This window comes from Dermacentor andersoni, chromosome 4 (genome assembly GCF_023375885.2).
Source record: "Dermacentor andersoni chromosome 4, qqDerAnde1_hic_scaffold, whole genome shotgun sequence".
Taxonomy (NCBI): Eukaryota; Metazoa; Arthropoda; class Arachnida; order Ixodida; family Ixodidae; genus Dermacentor; species Dermacentor andersoni.
The window spans coordinates 129,969,407-129,987,280 of record NC_092817.1 but is presented as its reverse complement, the minus strand read 5'-3'; the positions used below and the strand labels follow the sequence as shown (position 1 = coordinate 129,987,280).

Sequence of the window (17,874 nt, the reverse complement as noted above, 5' to 3'; positions counted from 1 at the left end):
ATGAAAGAAATACGCGCGGTGTCACGCACCTAAACACACCATATTAGTACTATTGCAACACGCCGCCGAACCTAATACGCACCTAATTCTCGTGGGCATAAACACACAAGGCGGTATTCTTGAGCGATCACTTTTAGAGATACGACTAAGACTTCCCCGAGATCTTAAGTAACTAGTCGAAGTAGGCAGCGATGTGTGTTCCTGGAACTCATCACAGATAGTGACCTTGGCAGAGCGCCAAGTGACAAAGTGACAGTATCTTCGAAAGTGATCGTAGTGAAGCACAAACGCAGCCTTCAGCAACTTTCAAGTGAACGACCTCTGCCGCCATCTCGCGATGATGATGACGCCGCATCTGACGGCTTTTGTCCCAAAGCCCCGAAGAAGGATTTGGTTTCATACCCAACTGTAACAAGCAGGAAATATTCTGGTCCTATTTCTTCGGAACAAAGGTGCGCTTTAAATTTGACAAATACGCCACAGTAGTATAATTACCTCGTGAACCCTGACTACTCGTCATAACATAGTCAGGGTTAAGGTGAGAGCCGGCAGCGGGAAGCGTGAATTTATGCCGCAGAGCAAAAGTTTCCGTGTTGCCGCTCCCTTGAACAATTTGGCCGCCACTCCGAAATGCAGCCGACAGCGTGACCTCGAACACTGGCTGCGTCGGGACGCAGCACCCTCATTAGGGTGCCAATATTCTCGGCTAGCCTTCACAACCTGTCCCTCGCACGCGCAGTACACCACGTCGCCTGCTACACGCTGCATGGCGCCACGCATCACCCCAACGGCGACGCTTGAAATTTAAGCAGAAAACTCATAGCAATATTCTGTCCCATTCGGTAATTGGGTTACTTCAATAAACATGCATTGCTTGGCTACCAAACTAGACTGATGCTTCAGGTTATTAAATAATTATAGTTAGCCGCCTTATATATATATATATATATATATATATTCAATTTGCACTCAAGCGATAGGGTTCATTTAGAGTTCTGTTACACAATTTGGTGCGTTCTTTCAGATGAATGACTGCAATGTTAGACAAGCGACTTTGTTAGTTATCTGCAGGATATTTATTTATTTATTTATTTATTTATTTATTTATTTATTTATTTATTTGCTTATTTACACCATGTGTGGTATCTTTTCGTTTATGTTTCACTAGGTGCAGCGGTCAAAGAGCAAAAGATCGACCCGCACATCGACCACAAAATTGATGTCATGTTGGATCTGGGTAAGTGAAAGTTAGTAAGTTATCATTTCTATTAAATCGCCTCTTCGAAAGTACTTAATAATAGTAGTCATCACGTGGAGATAAAGTCTTTTTGTATTGCGCATTCCTCTCGTACAGTTATTTCTCTAATTCAATGACCGTAATATTTTATAAGCAATAAACACTTTATTTGGCAAATTTTATATACCTTTGCGGGGAATGGTACGGCAATGGGATTATTTGGAAGTGCTGGCACGAATAAAACGGCGACGTAGGAGCTTTTGAAGAGGAGTATGTTGAAAAGAGGTGAATTAGGGACATATTCTGTCGGTGACTGTGCTATTCTTAGTGATTCATTTCATTTTTTCGCGAAGGTATCTTTGTTTAATGCCTATATTTATTTATTTTGCCAAGCAATCTGGCAAGATACGAAAGGCCAGCAGCAGCCGGCAGATGAACTGGAAGTGGCCGCCAGTTGCGGTTCGAAGATCGATTCCTCCCCCTTTCAAAAGATGAATGTTTGGCTGCTCCCGAAAGTTAAGAGAGAAAGCTTAAAACTTTCAAATACGGAAAGTGCGTTAAGATATCAATAATATACTTCTGCGCCTCAGTTCGCGAATTATTGTAGAATTAGATCTGAACTATTCTAGATTATATCGTCCCACGTAATGTGAAGTGCATTACAAACATTGGAGCCAGCACGTGGAAAACATAGATGTGAATGCTAGTTTGATCCAACGTCTATGTGCCCACTGTTTTCTTCTGAACCAACTGCGCTCTAAGTATTATTGAAACGGCGGAAACTAAGTTACATGAATATATGCTGTCTAACAGAACAACTACCGCAAAAAGTACGTCCACAAGCATATAAAATCGATCCTTTACATTATTTGATGCATTGCGATTGAAGTATAAGCTTCAACGTGTCGGCTGGAACCAACGCAGAATGGTTTGACCACTATATGGCGCATAATGTGGCCTAGTTAGGCGTTGTTTCTTGTTCTTGTTTTTTAGGAAGAAGTAAGCGTAGCTGAAATAGCAGCGTTTGATTTCAAGGACGCCTCACTTAGGCTTTTAGACGGGCTGCATTCTTTTTCACATATCTCCGTTGATTTGTAAAGATACGGATGACATTTTTACGTGCCTCTCGTTCGAGAGCTAAGCGTGAATTTCGTGTTTCCTCAGTTGCTTCTGCATGTAAAAGAAGGCGTCCTAATGGGCGAACTTTTTTTTTTGCCTTTTGACTCAATACTACATTATTCCCTCTAAAATACTTATATGGCCTTGAATTCGACAGCAGAAGGTAAAATTTTTCGAATGCCCGCAATTTATGCCATTGAGAATCTTCACTTTGGATTAAAACCAAATACGAGGCATCTAATTTACTCATACCGTCACTTATTCATACACCTGTTATTACAGCACGAATCGATAACTTCTCTGCGCCTTGAGCGTTCGCCGGCTACATGCCACACGGAGCAGCGAGCCGCAGGTTCTTGTATCATGACGTAAAAAGGTGTTTTTCGTTGAGGAGAGCTGCTCAATGTTACGTCGTACTTACTGTTCATGGAGAGAGCTGCTCAATGGTCAGTCGTACTGTTCAAGGTCACTTCCTCCAATAAATTGCCAATGCGGTCTTTGAAAAATTAATGCAATTTGGAAAGCAATACTGGTTGTTCAAGGGAATGCTGGACCAAAGAGTAAAAATAAACGAGTAATCTGCTTTATCACTATCAAGCTCTGAGTTTAACATTTAGTCAACACACTTCGATGGCGAACAATGACTTAGCGGTATGCATATAAGATTACAACACGACGGTCGTAGGTGTGTGCCGATCGGAGGAACTCGCATATCCAAGACAGCGAAGCTATATCAGGAAATTGTTATAATACTTGAATCTAAAACCGCGCTCCCTGGTGTAGTCGAGGGCATAGTAACAGCGGCATCCTAGCGGGTCTCCTGAAAGGGCCGGCCATCATGAGCTCGGGCCTCTTAGATTAATACCAGGTGGGTTTCTAGGCATAGCTGTGGATACGGTGGCTAAATATGTAGGTGTGGCAGCTGGTGTACTTGGCTGCTTCTACGCGTCATGACAGCAGGAATGGTGCTGCTGTAAGAGGCCTGTAACGAATGGCCCGTTGTCTTCTACTGAGACTGCTGTTGTCGCACGCTTGCTATATTTAAAATAATTAGTTTTCACAGTATCACATGAAAGAAAATGGGCGCATTATTTTGAGAGAGCGCACGAAACTGCAATGAGTAATGTTAAAAAGCGGTCCTTTATCCTAACACGTGAACTTCCCTTCTTTTAAAGGTGTGGGGACTTCATCTAATAGATGTTACCGCTCAGCTCAGGAAGCGCCTGCATGTACTGGAAGTTTCTGGAATGTTATCGCCGGTTGTATCCGCTGTCCCTTGCCGCCGAAGCTTGCGTAATCTGAGTGCATGTATGCGTGACGGGAATCCTGCAGAACGTTTTGGAAGACACGCGTGCACCAGCGAATACTCTGCAAGATTCGATGGCTCATGTATAAAATTGACGTGCTTGACCCGCTGATGAGATTTTCGACAATCGTCGACCGAGTTCGGCGGTATTGCTGTATATTGTGTAACTTGCTTTGGTGGGCACGAGTTCGCCGAATAAAAAGTTACCTGCATCATTCAGAGGTTCATCGCTGCATTATTCACCGTCACTACAACATGGCATGCGGTGGAGGTGCTATTGCGTTCATGTACCGAACGTCCCCGCAAAGTCGTGATCCAAGCCCAAATCACGAAGACAAGGACAAGCCAGCTACCCGCAGGCTGCAAGGACTGCCCTCGGAGCACGGACGTCGGCCTGAAAGGACCACGAAGATCGTTACGAAGTCAACAACCACAATGACAGTGCCAGCGTCCCCATCGTGCTTCAACAACCGAGAGAGCCACTTACCTTCCGAGCAGCTTCGTCGGAAGATCCGGACATCTGGCTCGGGACTTTCGAAAGAATATCTGCTTTGAAGAACTGGACATCTGAGGGCTAGCTGCGCCACGTGTACTCCTTGGAAGATGCCGCGAGGACATGTCTCGAGAACCGGGAGTCCACGCTTAAAGCCGGGGACCTGCTCTGCAGCAACCTCCAAAGGACCTTCACGACCTTCGCCCGGAAAGAAAGGACTGAAGTTCTATTGGAAGCCCGAGTGCAGCGACCAAACGATAACGTTGCCGTGTTTACGGAAGAGATGAGCCGTTTGTTCCGAGACGCCAACCAAGAAATCTCCGCAGAGAAGAAAGTCCGCCATGGTGTGAAGGAAGAACTTTTCCGCGGTATGACACGAATCCCACCAAAGACCTTCGACGAGTTTCTTCGCGAGGCTAGGGGCATAAAGAAGACGCCCGATATGCGGAACTGGCAATTATTGGCCCCACCAATTCAACAAACTACGTTGAAATGTGCAGTCACTGGTGACTGAAGATCTGCGCGAAACTATCAGAGCGGTCTGCGGGAGTAGCTTGAAGCTGTTCCCTTCATCACAGCCTCATGTGGCTTTGATTGCCGACGTTTTAAGCGGGGAGCTCCGACAATCACTTGGAGTACTTCAATCGCCTCAGCCGGCAGCCCTCCGTCATGTTCCCCTCCACGTCTGCGCGAGGGCACTGTAACGACGCAGTTCCGCTGTCCGCCGCCGCCTCCAGCTCGCCCGCCCGTTGCCAAGCGAGCCACCCATGGAAGACAGACATTAGACGTACCCCCGACCACCATCAACACTGCTATCACTGCGGGGAAGCCGGACATGTCTACTGCCGGTGCCGATACCGCTAAATGGGACTACGAGGGTTCGTCGTCAACGCTCCACGCCCGCAGCAAGGTGAACGCCTTCGTGATATCGCCGATTACCTCGCGACTACTCAGTGGCGCCCTCGACGACCATCCCATTCGCCGTCACCAGGCCGCTACCTGTCACCGCAGCGCCGTCCATGCACTGGCCCAGCATGGAGCCGGTCCGACAGCCCATATCCGGAAAATAAAAGCAGGAACCCATGGTGGCGCAGTTGCTTTTCATCGAACTGACAAAGATTCTCCAGCGCAGACGAAGACGCCGTATAGACTATCTCGACGACATAACAGCTAGACGCCGCCTTCCAGACGAAGCCTGGAAGGAAAGAAATGGAGTGGCCAATGACCTCACGACACGGTGTACCAGCCACACGTCAACATGACGCTGCCTTGATCCGACGCCGAGACCTAACTGCAACGCAAGCCAAAGAACAACCGACCTCGACGTGCGACTCAACGGCGACGCAGTCCCCGCGTTAGTAGACACAGAAGCCGACTACACCGTCATCAGTCGATTACTCGCCGCTCAGCTAAAGAAAGTCAAGACTGCATGGGACAGCCCTCAAGTTCGGACAGCAGCAGGACACCTCATAACGCCGACGGGAATGTGCACGGCAATAATTACAGTTCATGACCGCACCTAACCTGCAACGCTCGTTGTCATCCAACAGTGCACGCGAGACGTAGTTATCGGCATGGACTTCCTGAACCAACACGGCGACAACATCGACCTGAAGTCGAAAGCGATAACGCTGTTTACAGACCAAGCGATTGCGACGGAGAGGTCTCCCAGTCAGCAATCCTTGAGTGTATTTGAGGACCAATTGAGCATCCAAACTCGCTCCAACATTGTCATTTCAATCTGCACTAAAACACCCGCAGATGTACAAGGCTTCATCGAGAGTGACCAACGTCTACTGCTCGATCATGAAATTTGCGTCGCAAGAGGGATCCCTCGCCTGCACGGAAGGAAAGCGAAAGTGATGCTAACAAATCTCAGCCAGGAGTTAAGCAGATCAACAAGGGCACGACGATAGCATACGTCCTGGAAATTGTGGAAATCAGCAATGCATTTGTCCTCTCGGATTCTCCGGCATCTATCCCGACGACCATAATTCATGAACCGGACTTCCACATAAGTCCAAGTCTCCCCCTGAGTAAACAGCAGCAGCTCAGAAGTCTCCTGCGACGATACAGACTGCTTTTCGACGTCATCGAGGATTCGACAAACAGCAGTTGCAAAGCATCACATAATAATAAAAAGTGTACTCGACCACTCCACCAGAGCCCGTATCGTGTTTCGACGCGACGACTTGAAGCTACTCGGTAACAAGTCGACGCAATGCTGCACGACGACATCATCCAGCCGTAGAAAATCACGTGGGCATCTCCTGTAGTCTTCGTGAAGAAAAAGGACGGAACCCTACTTTTCTGCGTGGCTTATCATTGACTGAAGAAGATCACAAAGAAGGTCCTATACTTCCACCCACGGATAGACGACGCATTGTAGGCGCTCTGTAACGCTAAATATATGTCGTGGATGGAGCTCAAGTCTGGCTACTGGCAAATAGAAGTCGACGAAAAATATCGCAAAAAGACCGCCTTCATCACGCCATACGGCCTCTATGAGTTCAAGGTTTTGCCATTAGGATTGTACTCGGCACCTGCAACGTACCACCGCGTGGTCGACATGGATTTAGCAGGATGGTAGTTGCATACCTGACTCGATTACTTCGACGAAGTCATTGTCCTTGCTGTAAATTACGACGATCACCTTAGGCGGCTTGGGACAGTGCTAGAGGCCATCAAGTCATCAGGGCTCACTCTGAAGCCGGAAAAGTGCTGCTTCGCTTACGATGAGCTTCTGTTCCTGGGCCACGTCATCAGCATATCTGGAGTCCGCCTCGACCCGCAGAAGAAAGATGCCATCGCAAAGTTCCCGAAGCCCATCGACAAGAAGGCAGTGCTTAGAGTCCTTGGCATATGTGCCTACTACAGGCGCTTTGTCAGGGACTTTTCAAGCGTCGCTGAGCTGCTGACACATCTAACCAATGTGATGTCGAGTTCAAGTGGGAAACGCCTCAGGCCGACGCATTTCAACGACACACGCAAAAAAAGAAGAGTCGCAGGTAGACAACAAATTGAGGTGAACTACGGAGATCTCTCTGGAAATGCCGTGCATAAAATTTACTTCGATGTGTATTTTAAGGGTGTGTGAGTCAAGATGGCAGGGTCTCATAGCTAAAGACCCCCCCCGTACGTGTCGTGTGGTTTCTTCGTGCACTAGCGTTGCTCAGCAGCACGTTCCTATGTCGAAAACTAGTCTCAACGTTTGCCCTTTGATTTGAAGAGAGTAGGATCATCACGCACCAGATTTAGTCTGCTAGCAAGCGGCCAGTGTCGTACCAAATATTCCCTGAACTGCGATACGGACAATTTTCTTCAAATATCCCTTGTACTGTGTACATGTTCCGGCAATAAAGCGCCTTGCCTTTTCTGCGTTACGTAAGAAATAGGCACAGCGTCATCCATTCGAACGCTTCTGTAACTAACATTCTCTTTTAACTATCAGTGCCTACATATATTTTTCTCTGAACAAGGTGAGTCTGGTGGACCCAGTAATATCATAGGATTATAACCTGTTTCAGCTATGCACTTCCCTTTCCGTTTCGAGTGATTATCTGGCTTTCTTAAAGCCATCAAATGTTCACGTTTTCACACGCAGCCCTAGTGAAGTATATATGTTTTATCTATGTTTAGCTCCCAGCCCCTATGAAGAAGAACCAGACACTGGATATAACGGTGAGTATAGCCTACTACCCCATTTTGATGGCAGCATTCCCCCAAGTATAACACTTAAATGGTGAAGACGTGGTTCTTCATGGCAGGTTATTGTAGAGCTTCCAGTGCTTCGTAGCTGCGGTTCGTTCGCCCTCAGTGCGGTTTTGGCACATTTGCTTCTTTTACATTAAGGAAACGCACCAGTTCCACTCTTTTTTGAGATCGTTTTTTGCATGCTTAATGTTGTAAAATCATTTCAAGTTGAATGTAGACTTTAAAATCTAGTACACTACGGTTGATCACCAAGAGGATATATTTTGTGATCATTGGTTGCATTCTTTTATATGTCTGACCGAAAATATATTTTTGATCCCACAAAGTCCCCACACGTAAACAGCTGCAACCCGGGGTGTTAGCACCCAGTGCTTGTTATTAAAGTCCATGCGCATATATTTAATAAGGATACATTTAAGACGCAGAGATGAGGAAATTTTATGGTTATATTCGTGTGAGTATACTGCCAAACTGATGATATGTCGGTTCAGTAAAGTCTGTCAGTTACAAAGGGCTTGTAGCCGTGCATGTCTTTTTGAATTCAACGAAGAAGAGAAATAAGTTGGAGGAAAAGGATAATGCTCATGGTGTTGCGCCCAGCAGTTGCACTGCAAAAAACATTTATGGCTTAGCGATGGAGCCATGCGCATGAACATCCTGTTATTAGCTTCTGCTGTAATATATTGCGTTTTTTGAACTAAATATTCTCGCATAATACCGGCAAATACCATACCGCTTGCTAAAAATGTTGAGCTGTACGCCAAAATTCATTCGCAGTTGTATTCAACAGGCCTGAGTAGCTGACGTACAATTTCCGGCCTGTTTACAGCGCCGCCACGTACTTGTGAAATGGATACTTCATTCAGCCTGCAAAATAAATTATCTCTGTCTTCTTTAGGAACAGGCATCTCGGGTAACCCAAGCTCCATAGACGGTGTGCTCATGCAGATAAAGTGCGGGGATTGCAGTTGCGGGCTTCCTGTGAGAATGGAGCAATATGGACGAGCAATGGGCTGCACTCAAGCGGTGAAAAAATTAATTTGTTCTTGCCCACCCAGAGTCTGCTATATGAACCACATCGCGAAGTGTCTACAAATGTGGGCCACCGGAAAGTGCAAGTCGCAACACCTATTCGTCACTTGCCCCTAATATTGCAATAAAGGCCTCATTATGAAACTGCGCCCTTGTGGTGTGACTGTTCTGTGCTTCCGCGCAGAATGTTTCGGCCAATATTACACCAATGTGGAGGCACATCTGTTCTCTAAAGGCAGGAATGTATTCCTGCGGAGATCGCTTCGATTCTATATGGATTATTTAGCATGCCATTATCCTGTCTCGATTGTCCCACATTGGCTGACTACGCATTGCCGACGTGCGGTTTTTGTCATCGGTGACTACTACAGCAGAGAAAGTTTTCTGCTTCCACAAAGAGGAAGATATTATAATTCATAAGAACCATCGCTTTCATCTCTTGGGGGGGGGGGGGGGGGGCGTCTTTTTCCACAATACAATAAATACCGAAGGAATAGCTGAAATCTGCTGATTTTTTTCTTTCGTACGTGATGTTAAGCCGTGTTTCCTTCCGTAGAATTTCAGCCCCTCTGCAACAGATGGATTCCGTGTGTATGAAAGGCAGTATTTTCAACTTGCTGATCCAAAAGAAACTTTTGGTGAAATGAGTACAATAATCATAGCTATGTTGTGCAATCTTCGCATCTATTAGCCTTTTGAAACTTCAGGGCTGCTATTGAATGCGCAGATAACGTAAATACACAAATTTTAACGCTTCAGACACAACTTTAGTTATTCACGCCCACAAAACTTTTCATGAGACTTTGCGGATGTCATACCAGTTGACCGCGTAGTAGTAGCCGCAGACCGGCAGATATGCCAAGCAAAGGGTTTTCACTCAACTAACGTGTCCTCCCAGTGCCCTGCTGGTGGTTAAGAGTTCTCGTCTTTTTTGCTTATGATCGCGCGCACGCTTTTACTACTATTTCTTTGACAGGCACACTTAAAGCAGAATTGCCGGCCCTGACACGCATTTTGTCACACAGTTCAAGCAGATAGTGTTTCTAAATATGTCTGGCTATAAGAAAAAGAGTACGTTGCTTCACTTCGAAGGAGCGGACGCGATCATGCGGACTTCTGAAAACCGCCATGACCTTTTATATAGCTGTCAGAGTAAGACCCCACAATGCACGACCACGACATCGCTTGCCTTTAACTTCATTGTGGGTCTCGCGGCTCCAAATGAGGAGATTGTATTTGGAGAAAACATTTCTTTCCTCATCGCTTCTAGAGGTTGCCGGTTCGAGACATTCGCTATGCGTTTCGACGAGTGTTATCTGCTCAGCTAGAGTTAGTCACCTATGGCTTCAACTGTATGGTATGGTACACTAGGGTGCAGACGTCCATGCAATAGGTAGGTTTCCATCAAAGGGCCGGCTTCTTCTGTTTCGGAAAGGCCTGGTCTTGATAACTGCTTCGACTTCTGTCAGCGCTGCATGTCTTATTCAAACTTCAGGCAGGCTCTGCCCAGAATTTTACAGTGTGCAGTCTTCTATGATTAGAACAGCCGCTCCCGCCATTCACTCCCCCGCCTACTGGTATTGGGCACAACGTACTGCAATGAAGTCTTCTTGTCGCTGTCTATTTCTACCAACACGTGAATTTTTCGATAGGTACGCGCTTTGCCAGCGTAGATATCACTAGATAGTCCTGTTAAACCAACACGCCGTCACAAGCAGACTATGATGACCTAATGGGTCATGCAGGAGCTAAGCGCGAAGTGGAGTACTCGCGAAAAAGCCCCCGTGAAAAGCGGAACGTTACACTTTCCATCTTCGGCTTGTGTCCGCGCTAAGAGCGGGACGGTAACGGCGGAAGCAGCAAGTTCGAATGGTGTTGTCGTTGTCATCCGGTGACATGGTTGCGGTGGGAGTCTTTCCTGGGCCGTGCAGCGAAATGCTTGCACACATACATGCGATGCATCACCTTCTTTATTAGGATACGCGCTCGGTAGATCCAGTGCCACTTTCTGAGTTGCCTGAATGGGTCGCGTACGCCCCTATGCGGAAGCTTGTGAAAAGCTCTCAGGGCTACCAGCGTTGAGTGGTAGTGATTTTTGAGCCGATGATTGAGTTATTCGGTTCTTGCGAGAAATCCATGAGCGGCAAACATCAAGCGACTTTGAGAGTGCCATGGGTGACCATGTACGAGCGGAAATTTATAATACGAGACGCGAATTCCACTGGTCATTCTCGTGCTATACACATAAGTTCTGTCAACAGTCATTACGTTGAGTGCAGTTAACCCTATAGTGCTGAACCCGTAGTACTTCTGCTGCTGTCAGGTGGATAATATCTTTTGTCAGGTGAAAGCACTGGTCCTTAAGTCTAAACACCCAAGCTTCGATCCTGAAAAGGCGCTGAAGCTAGATGAAACGCTAAACGTCTATGATTAGAGTGAAAATTTTCGTTGCCGTTGTTGCATGAACTGCCGCAATCTCAATTTCTTTCGCGATCGATGAAGCGTGAGCTACTAGAAAGGGCACTTGTCTATTGGTCCATCTAACTTATTAGCAGCATCCGACATCTGGAGCTAGAAGTCACTTTTTCAAGAACCATACCACACGTCAGTAAATGAGATGAATTCTTTGACAAGGGGCAGTAGTCCCGCCGCGACACTTGTGTTATCTTACAGATCGGATTGGCCACTAAGAGCTTCTGTTTTGTGGAGACATCTTGGTTCCAGGAAAATACCGTCGTAGAGTCGGTGCACATAGCATTCTCAAGATGAAGGCTACTACATGCAACTATTCACGCAGGACAGCAGTCGTGCGCCAACCAACGCACCTAAAGAGCCCAGAGGTGACAGTGTCTTTCTGCTATTAGGAGTCAAATGTCACTTTGCGATCAGAACGACAGGTACGTATGGCACGTCCATCAGAGCATGAATTGCGTGTACCTACGCTCCTGGGATGGTGTTGGAGAAGACGTGGAATTGCATTTCTTTGGGAAACTTGTCTCCCCCAATAAGATATCAAGGAGCTGCTATTTCTTCAATTTGCAGGAGCTGTCGGATCCAGGCTTGAATGCACGAAGGTCTTTGGGTAACACACCCTCCCTAGTTGACTCCGCGTTTACCGAGTTCTTGATACTAGGTTTCGGTCGCATAAGTTTAATATTGTTCTGGAAAAAAAAATAGAAGACGGCCCATCTTCCTGCAACCTCTGCCATAATCATCATCAGATACCACATCATTAGGAGATGTGATTGTTAATGTCTCAGTGGAAAGCTGTCTTAGCTAGGCTTTTATAACGTCTCCTAAAAGCTTCAGTTTCGCCCGAAGGGCGAAGCATCGATTGCGACATTAAATTAGTAGTCATCTTTATTATAATTAAGAGAAATAAGACATAGAACCAATCGTAGTAATTCATACAAAGGAAACCCATACGAGATCCATGAAAGAAAAGCCTTGCTGTTGAAGAAACCCTAATCCGGGACCACCGCCATTGTGGGGCAGCCGCTCTGCCATTTGAGCTAACCAAGCGGCTAGCAAATGACAAGGCGAAGTCGAATTTCTCGACAACTCGAATTTGCGTGACCTTCCCATAACTTTCCATTCGCCATCTGCTAACCGCCTGGTTCGCTCAGATAGTAGAGTGGTGGTCCCGGGTTCGAGTACCGGACCAGGACGAATTTTTCTTCAACTGCGAGGCTTTTCTTTCGAGGAACCCATATGGGTTCCATTTGAAGCAATTGCTACGATTGGGTGGATGTCTGAATTTCCCTTAATTAACTATTTTGCAACTTGCAGGTTTCCGCAGAGGTATTACGTCAAACATATATAGTAAGTAAGGGTAGTCAATTTTAAAACATTCATCGAAAACATTGATTTACTAAGTAAATTAGCGAGCGTGATGCATAGCGCTCAATCAAACGTAAACAAATCGCACTTGTTGAGCGCAGGCACTCGCCGTCAAAACGCTGGTGTGGGCAAGCGCATCTGCAGCAGCGAGTGCAGTGACCTTCGTGCTGTCTGTTGCTTATAGGCAAGAATGGCGAGAACATAGCGTGCAACAAGGTATGAGCCGGCAGCACATCCCTTTCGAGATAACACACGCGCGACCATGGACGGCCGTGTAAAGTACGCACTTGTTGGTGGAGTCGAAGGCGCTCGGCCTTGCCGCTTTCCACCATACATCGCACGCGAGATTAAGCCGCGATGGACAGTTCCCTTTGCACCCGGTAAACAAATGAGCAGTTGGTGCCGGCGTACAAGGCCGCCTCTCCTCCTCCCTCCCATCTGCTCTTCGCGCAACAGAAGACACGTTTGTTCTCCCGCTTTCTTCCTGCGCACGCGCCAGATCGAGCCCCGATCGTCGACTGCCCATACAAGGCGTGGCGACGATATTATCGCCCTTGGAATTTATACAGAACGTCACGGCGACTCCAGAAATATGCCGGAAGTCTCCGCATAATTTCTATCGCAATAAAATTGAGAATTATCAACTTGGGCCACAGAGTTGACGTGTGTCCAAATCCTCACAAGAAGAGGTGCCGCGGCTGCGGAGTCAACGACCCGGCTGAAGACCACCAGTGCTCGCCCAAGTGCGCCCTTTGCGGGGGCCAACACCCGACGGCGGACAACAAGTGCAAGCAACGATACCAAATCCCTTACGTTGTGCGGCGCAGGAGGCGCCGACGCAGAAATGCCAAGAAATCGCGGCTGCAAAGCCAGCCGCAACAGGTGCAAGGTAGATCACGCGATTCCAGCGTGGCAAGCGCCCCCAGACGGGGACGTTCGACAAACGCCGACACTACGACAGCGCAGCCGATCGAGAGGCCGTTCCCTCTCCAGGGGGCGCTCCCGCTCCCAAGTGCGCATTCAAGAGGGGCCGACCTGGGCGGACCGGGCCAGGCCAAAGCCGCAACCGAAATCACAATCAAAGGTAACGCAGGTAGCATTGCCAAAGCATAACAAGGAAGACCCTAGAATAGCTCAGCTAGCGGAAGAAAACGCGCGCCTCAAAGAGGAGGTCAAGAAAATGAGGGCGGATTTCGAATCGTTTCGGAAACAAGGTTCCACTTCTCAGCTAGCCGAACAACAGCAGCAGCAGGTGGCGCAAAGTACACCGACCCCGCAAGGGGAGCAGTCGGTTCGCTCGGTCAAACGCAGGGCCCCTCCCCTGACGGAGGAGGGAAACCTGGCGGAACACGAGTCCAGCAGCATCCTATTGGGAATTAAGCAGTCGATTAGCTCTTTGCAGCTAATGGTCCAGCTACTAGCGGAAAGCATAGTAGCGCTCGCGGCATGAGTGACGCGCATCGAAGCACACATGGCGCCTGCAGGTGCTAAACAAATCCAATGTATCAATCATGGCGAACAACCCAACTAGAGAGCTGGTCGTGTGGCAGTGGAATTGCGCTAGCATCAAAAAGCGCAAGGCTCAGCTGCTACAGTTCGTTGCCTCACAGGCGGACAAACCGCACGTCATAATCTTACAAGAAACTTTGGGTAGCCAGGTGACCTTGCCCGGCTACCGGGTCGCCTCGTCGAAATTCGAACAGGGTAAGCGCGGAGTGGCAACGCTTGTCGCGAACAAATGCTCTTTCCAGGAACGACATTTCAAATTAGGCAACGCGAAAGCGGAGGTAACCGCGATCGAAATCATACCGAACAGTTTGCTGAAAAACAGCGTATTCGTAGTGAACGTGTACAGCCCGCCGTCTGACCGCAAACAATCGTTCACGTCGATAATAACGAAGGCGGCCTCAATGGCCAGGGGGGCCCCGCTAATAGTGGCAGGAGATTTTAACGCGCCCCACGGAGCCTGGGGTTATGCAAGGCCAATGCCTAAGGGAGAACGGCTATTGGAGGCAGTCACTATGTGCTCGCTAGAGCTGGTGACCGACCCCCGCTATCCAACTCGACTAGGCACGTCGGTGGCGCGGGACACGACGCCCGACCTGACCTTCGTCAAGAACGTGCGAGGGGCCGAGTGGCGCAACCTGCACGAGAACCTCGGCAGCGACCACTGCATAGTGGCGGTGACGATCCCCGTCAAGGCGGCACCACCGAGAGACTTTAAGGTCACCGACTGGGACGTCTTCCGCAAAATAAGGAAGGAAGACAAAAGCGAATATGCGGACCTAGACAGCCTTTTTAGAAGGCTCAAAGAGGACGTTGGCACCGCGACGAGGGTTGTCTAAACTGAACTGAACGTGGAAAGGATGGACGCGAGATTGGCACACCTATTAGAGGCAAAGAATTCCATCACGGCCAGGTGGAAAACGCAAAGACTAAATCGCAGACTGCGAAAGAAAGTAGCGGCACTAAACCGGGAAATCGAAGCGCACTCGATCGAGCTTTCCAAGCAACAGTGGAACGAGGTGTGCGCGTCGGTAGACGGACAAATGAGAACCGGGCGCAAATGGAACCTCCTAAAGAAACTGTTAGACGACAAGCAATCCAAAGGCAATCAGAGATTGGCAATTGATAGGATTTTACACAAACAAAAGGAGCAGGGCAAAACGGAGAGCGAGTTCCTAAAGGAGCTGGCGGAGACGTATCTACCACTGGGCCCGTCAGGCGATGGCGACTATCCACAATACGCCGGCACAGAGGTCGAAGAACTCGACGCGCCCTTCACGGAATCGGAAATTTGGGATGCCTTACAAGGCCTCAACGGACGCTCCACGACGGGCCCGTTGAGGCCCACATAACATGGTGGGCTTCAGACCGGGCCTCTCCACACAGGACGTAATGTTACAACTCAAAAAGCACATAATCGACGGCATAACCAGAGACACCAGGGGCATACTGGCCCTGGACCTAACGAAAGCGTTCGACACGGTGAAACACAGATTTCTAATGGAAACGATCTCGGTGATGGGGCTCGGCCGGTAATTCCACTCTTACATAGGCTCCTTCCTCAGAGACAGGAAAGCCACGATCAAAATAGGACAGGCCACGTCTGATTGTTACACGCTGGGCGCGAAGGGCACCCCACAAGGGGCGGTGCTCTCCCCGCTATTATTCAATCTAGCATTGAAAGGGCTCTCGGACCGGCTGACGAGAGTGACCAACGTCAATCACGCCCTGTACGCAGACGATATTACGGTGTGGTGCCCGGGAGGGTCCGACGCAGAAGTCGAGCGGGCTCTTCAAGAGGCGCTGGACACAACGGAAGAGTACCTGAAGGAAACGGGACTCCGTCTGTCACCCAGCAAATCGGAACTGTTGCTCTACAGGCCCTCGAAACGAGGCATGAGGAATTTGACGCCGATCGATCAAATACCAATCAAATTACACACGAGTGACGGCCAGCCGATCCCCAGAGTGGACACTATAAGAATCCTGGGGCTGCTCATTGAGGCTAAAGGCGGTAACACGCAAACGGTCATGAGACTCACGTCCAAAACGGAGAACATGCTCCGGCTGATCCTCAGGGTGACCAACCGCAGGGGAGGGCTCAGCGAGAGCAATCTCATCAGACTTTACCACGCCTTCCTCATGAGTCACGTAAATTACGCAGCCTCGGCGCTAAAATGGACCAAGAGAGGCGGCCAAGATAGACACACTGATGCGCAAGAGCATCAAGAGGGTTCTAGGTCTTCCGATCAGTACAAGCACGGAGCGGCTCGATCGGCTAGGGGTCCACAATACGCTAGCAGAAATCATCGAAGCACAGACCAAGGCACAGGTCGTGCGGCTGTCGACCACCAGGGCCGGCAGACGCATCCTAGAAGAAGCAGGTATACATGCCGAGGCAGTGTGCAACGCACGCAGCGTCGCGCTCAGCGCGGCGGTCAGGGACACTTTCAAGGTAGAACCGCTTCCGAGAAACGTCCACCCGCAATTCGACGAGGGGTGCCGAAAGGCGAGGGCCCGAGCACTGCTGAAATCGACCGCCAGCTGTCCGGGACTGGCGGCATTTGTAGACGCGGCCCAGTACGGGCGCAGCGACCGGTACGCGGCCGTCTCCATACGCTGGGATGGTACGATCATCAACGCAGCATCGGTCAAGGGGGTAACGTCCGAGGTGGCCGAACAGGTGGCAATAGCCATGGCAATGAGGGACCCCGAACGTCCATACGTATACACAGATTCGCGATCGGCGGCCAGAGCATTCGCCTCGGGCTCGATATCGCGGAAAGCAGCGGCCGTCCTCGGCAGTGAGGGAGCCGCGGGTCATCACATCCTCAAATGGTTTCCAGCCCACATGGGGGCCGACGTGCACCCCGACTTTCCCAACGCCAACGAGCTGGCACACGGACGCGCGCGAGGACTCACGCACCGCGGCGATCGTGGCGAGCGAAGTGGCGGGGAGGGAGGGGAGCACCGAGACCCGCTGCTCACCTTCAACGAAATAACAACACATTATCAGCTGTCGAGGAGGACCTTCCCGCTCCCCCACGCTAAACTTACTAGACCACAGTCATCTATATTCAGAATGCTGCAAACAAGGTCGTTCCCCTCGAGAGGCAGAATGAGCCTTTATTCACCGGACGTAGAGCCGCAATGTCCGGATTGCGGCGAATCGTACTGCTCGCTATGGCACATGCTTTGGCAATGCTCCGCGTTAAGCGGCACCGTGTTCAGCAAAGAAGAAGACTGGATGGACGCCCTGCGAAGCGACGACCACCAGACCCAGCTTCGGGCCGTCCAGAGGGCTCACGAAAGGGCGGAGGCTCACGGGCTTCCCGTCCCAACGTGGGTGCGGCCCGCGACCCCTGCCGACCACTAAACCAAGAGTGGGTGGGAAGGGGTTCCTCAGGACCCAATAAACTTCTTTCCTCCTCCTCCTCCTATGTATTCTAACATTATGGAATTACTTAGACGCTCTTATTAAAGTCGTAACGTCGATTGACCTGTTTTAGATAAAGATGATATATTTGAATTTAATGCATACTTTTCTCAGTCTTTTTCTTTTTGGTGACATTGCTATTCCTTCGTGCTGTCTTTATGGAATTCTCGTTTGTAATAATGTACTCGTAA

The 17,874-nt window shown here is 49.1% G+C and overlaps 1 protein-coding gene across 4 annotated transcripts in view; it reads left to right on the top strand.

Annotated features, from left to right (window-relative positions):
* Positions 1-17,874, top strand: part of LOC126537808 (uncharacterized) — a 269,368-nt gene that overhangs the window by 52,996 nt on the left and 198,498 nt on the right. Inside the window, exons 4-6 of one of the 4 annotated variants that reach the window (XM_050184885.3) lie at positions 1,169-1,237; positions 7,795-7,836; positions 8,768-9,049. The exons of the other annotated variants lie outside the window; for them this stretch is intronic. Coding sequence (XP_050040842.1) covers positions 1,169-1,237; positions 7,795-7,836; positions 8,768-9,018 — 362 coding nt within the window. The 3' untranslated portion in view covers positions 9,019-9,049. Of the gene's footprint in view, positions 1-1,168; positions 1,238-7,794; positions 7,837-8,767; positions 9,050-17,874 lie in introns of those variants that run through there. 4 annotated transcript variants of the gene reach the window in all.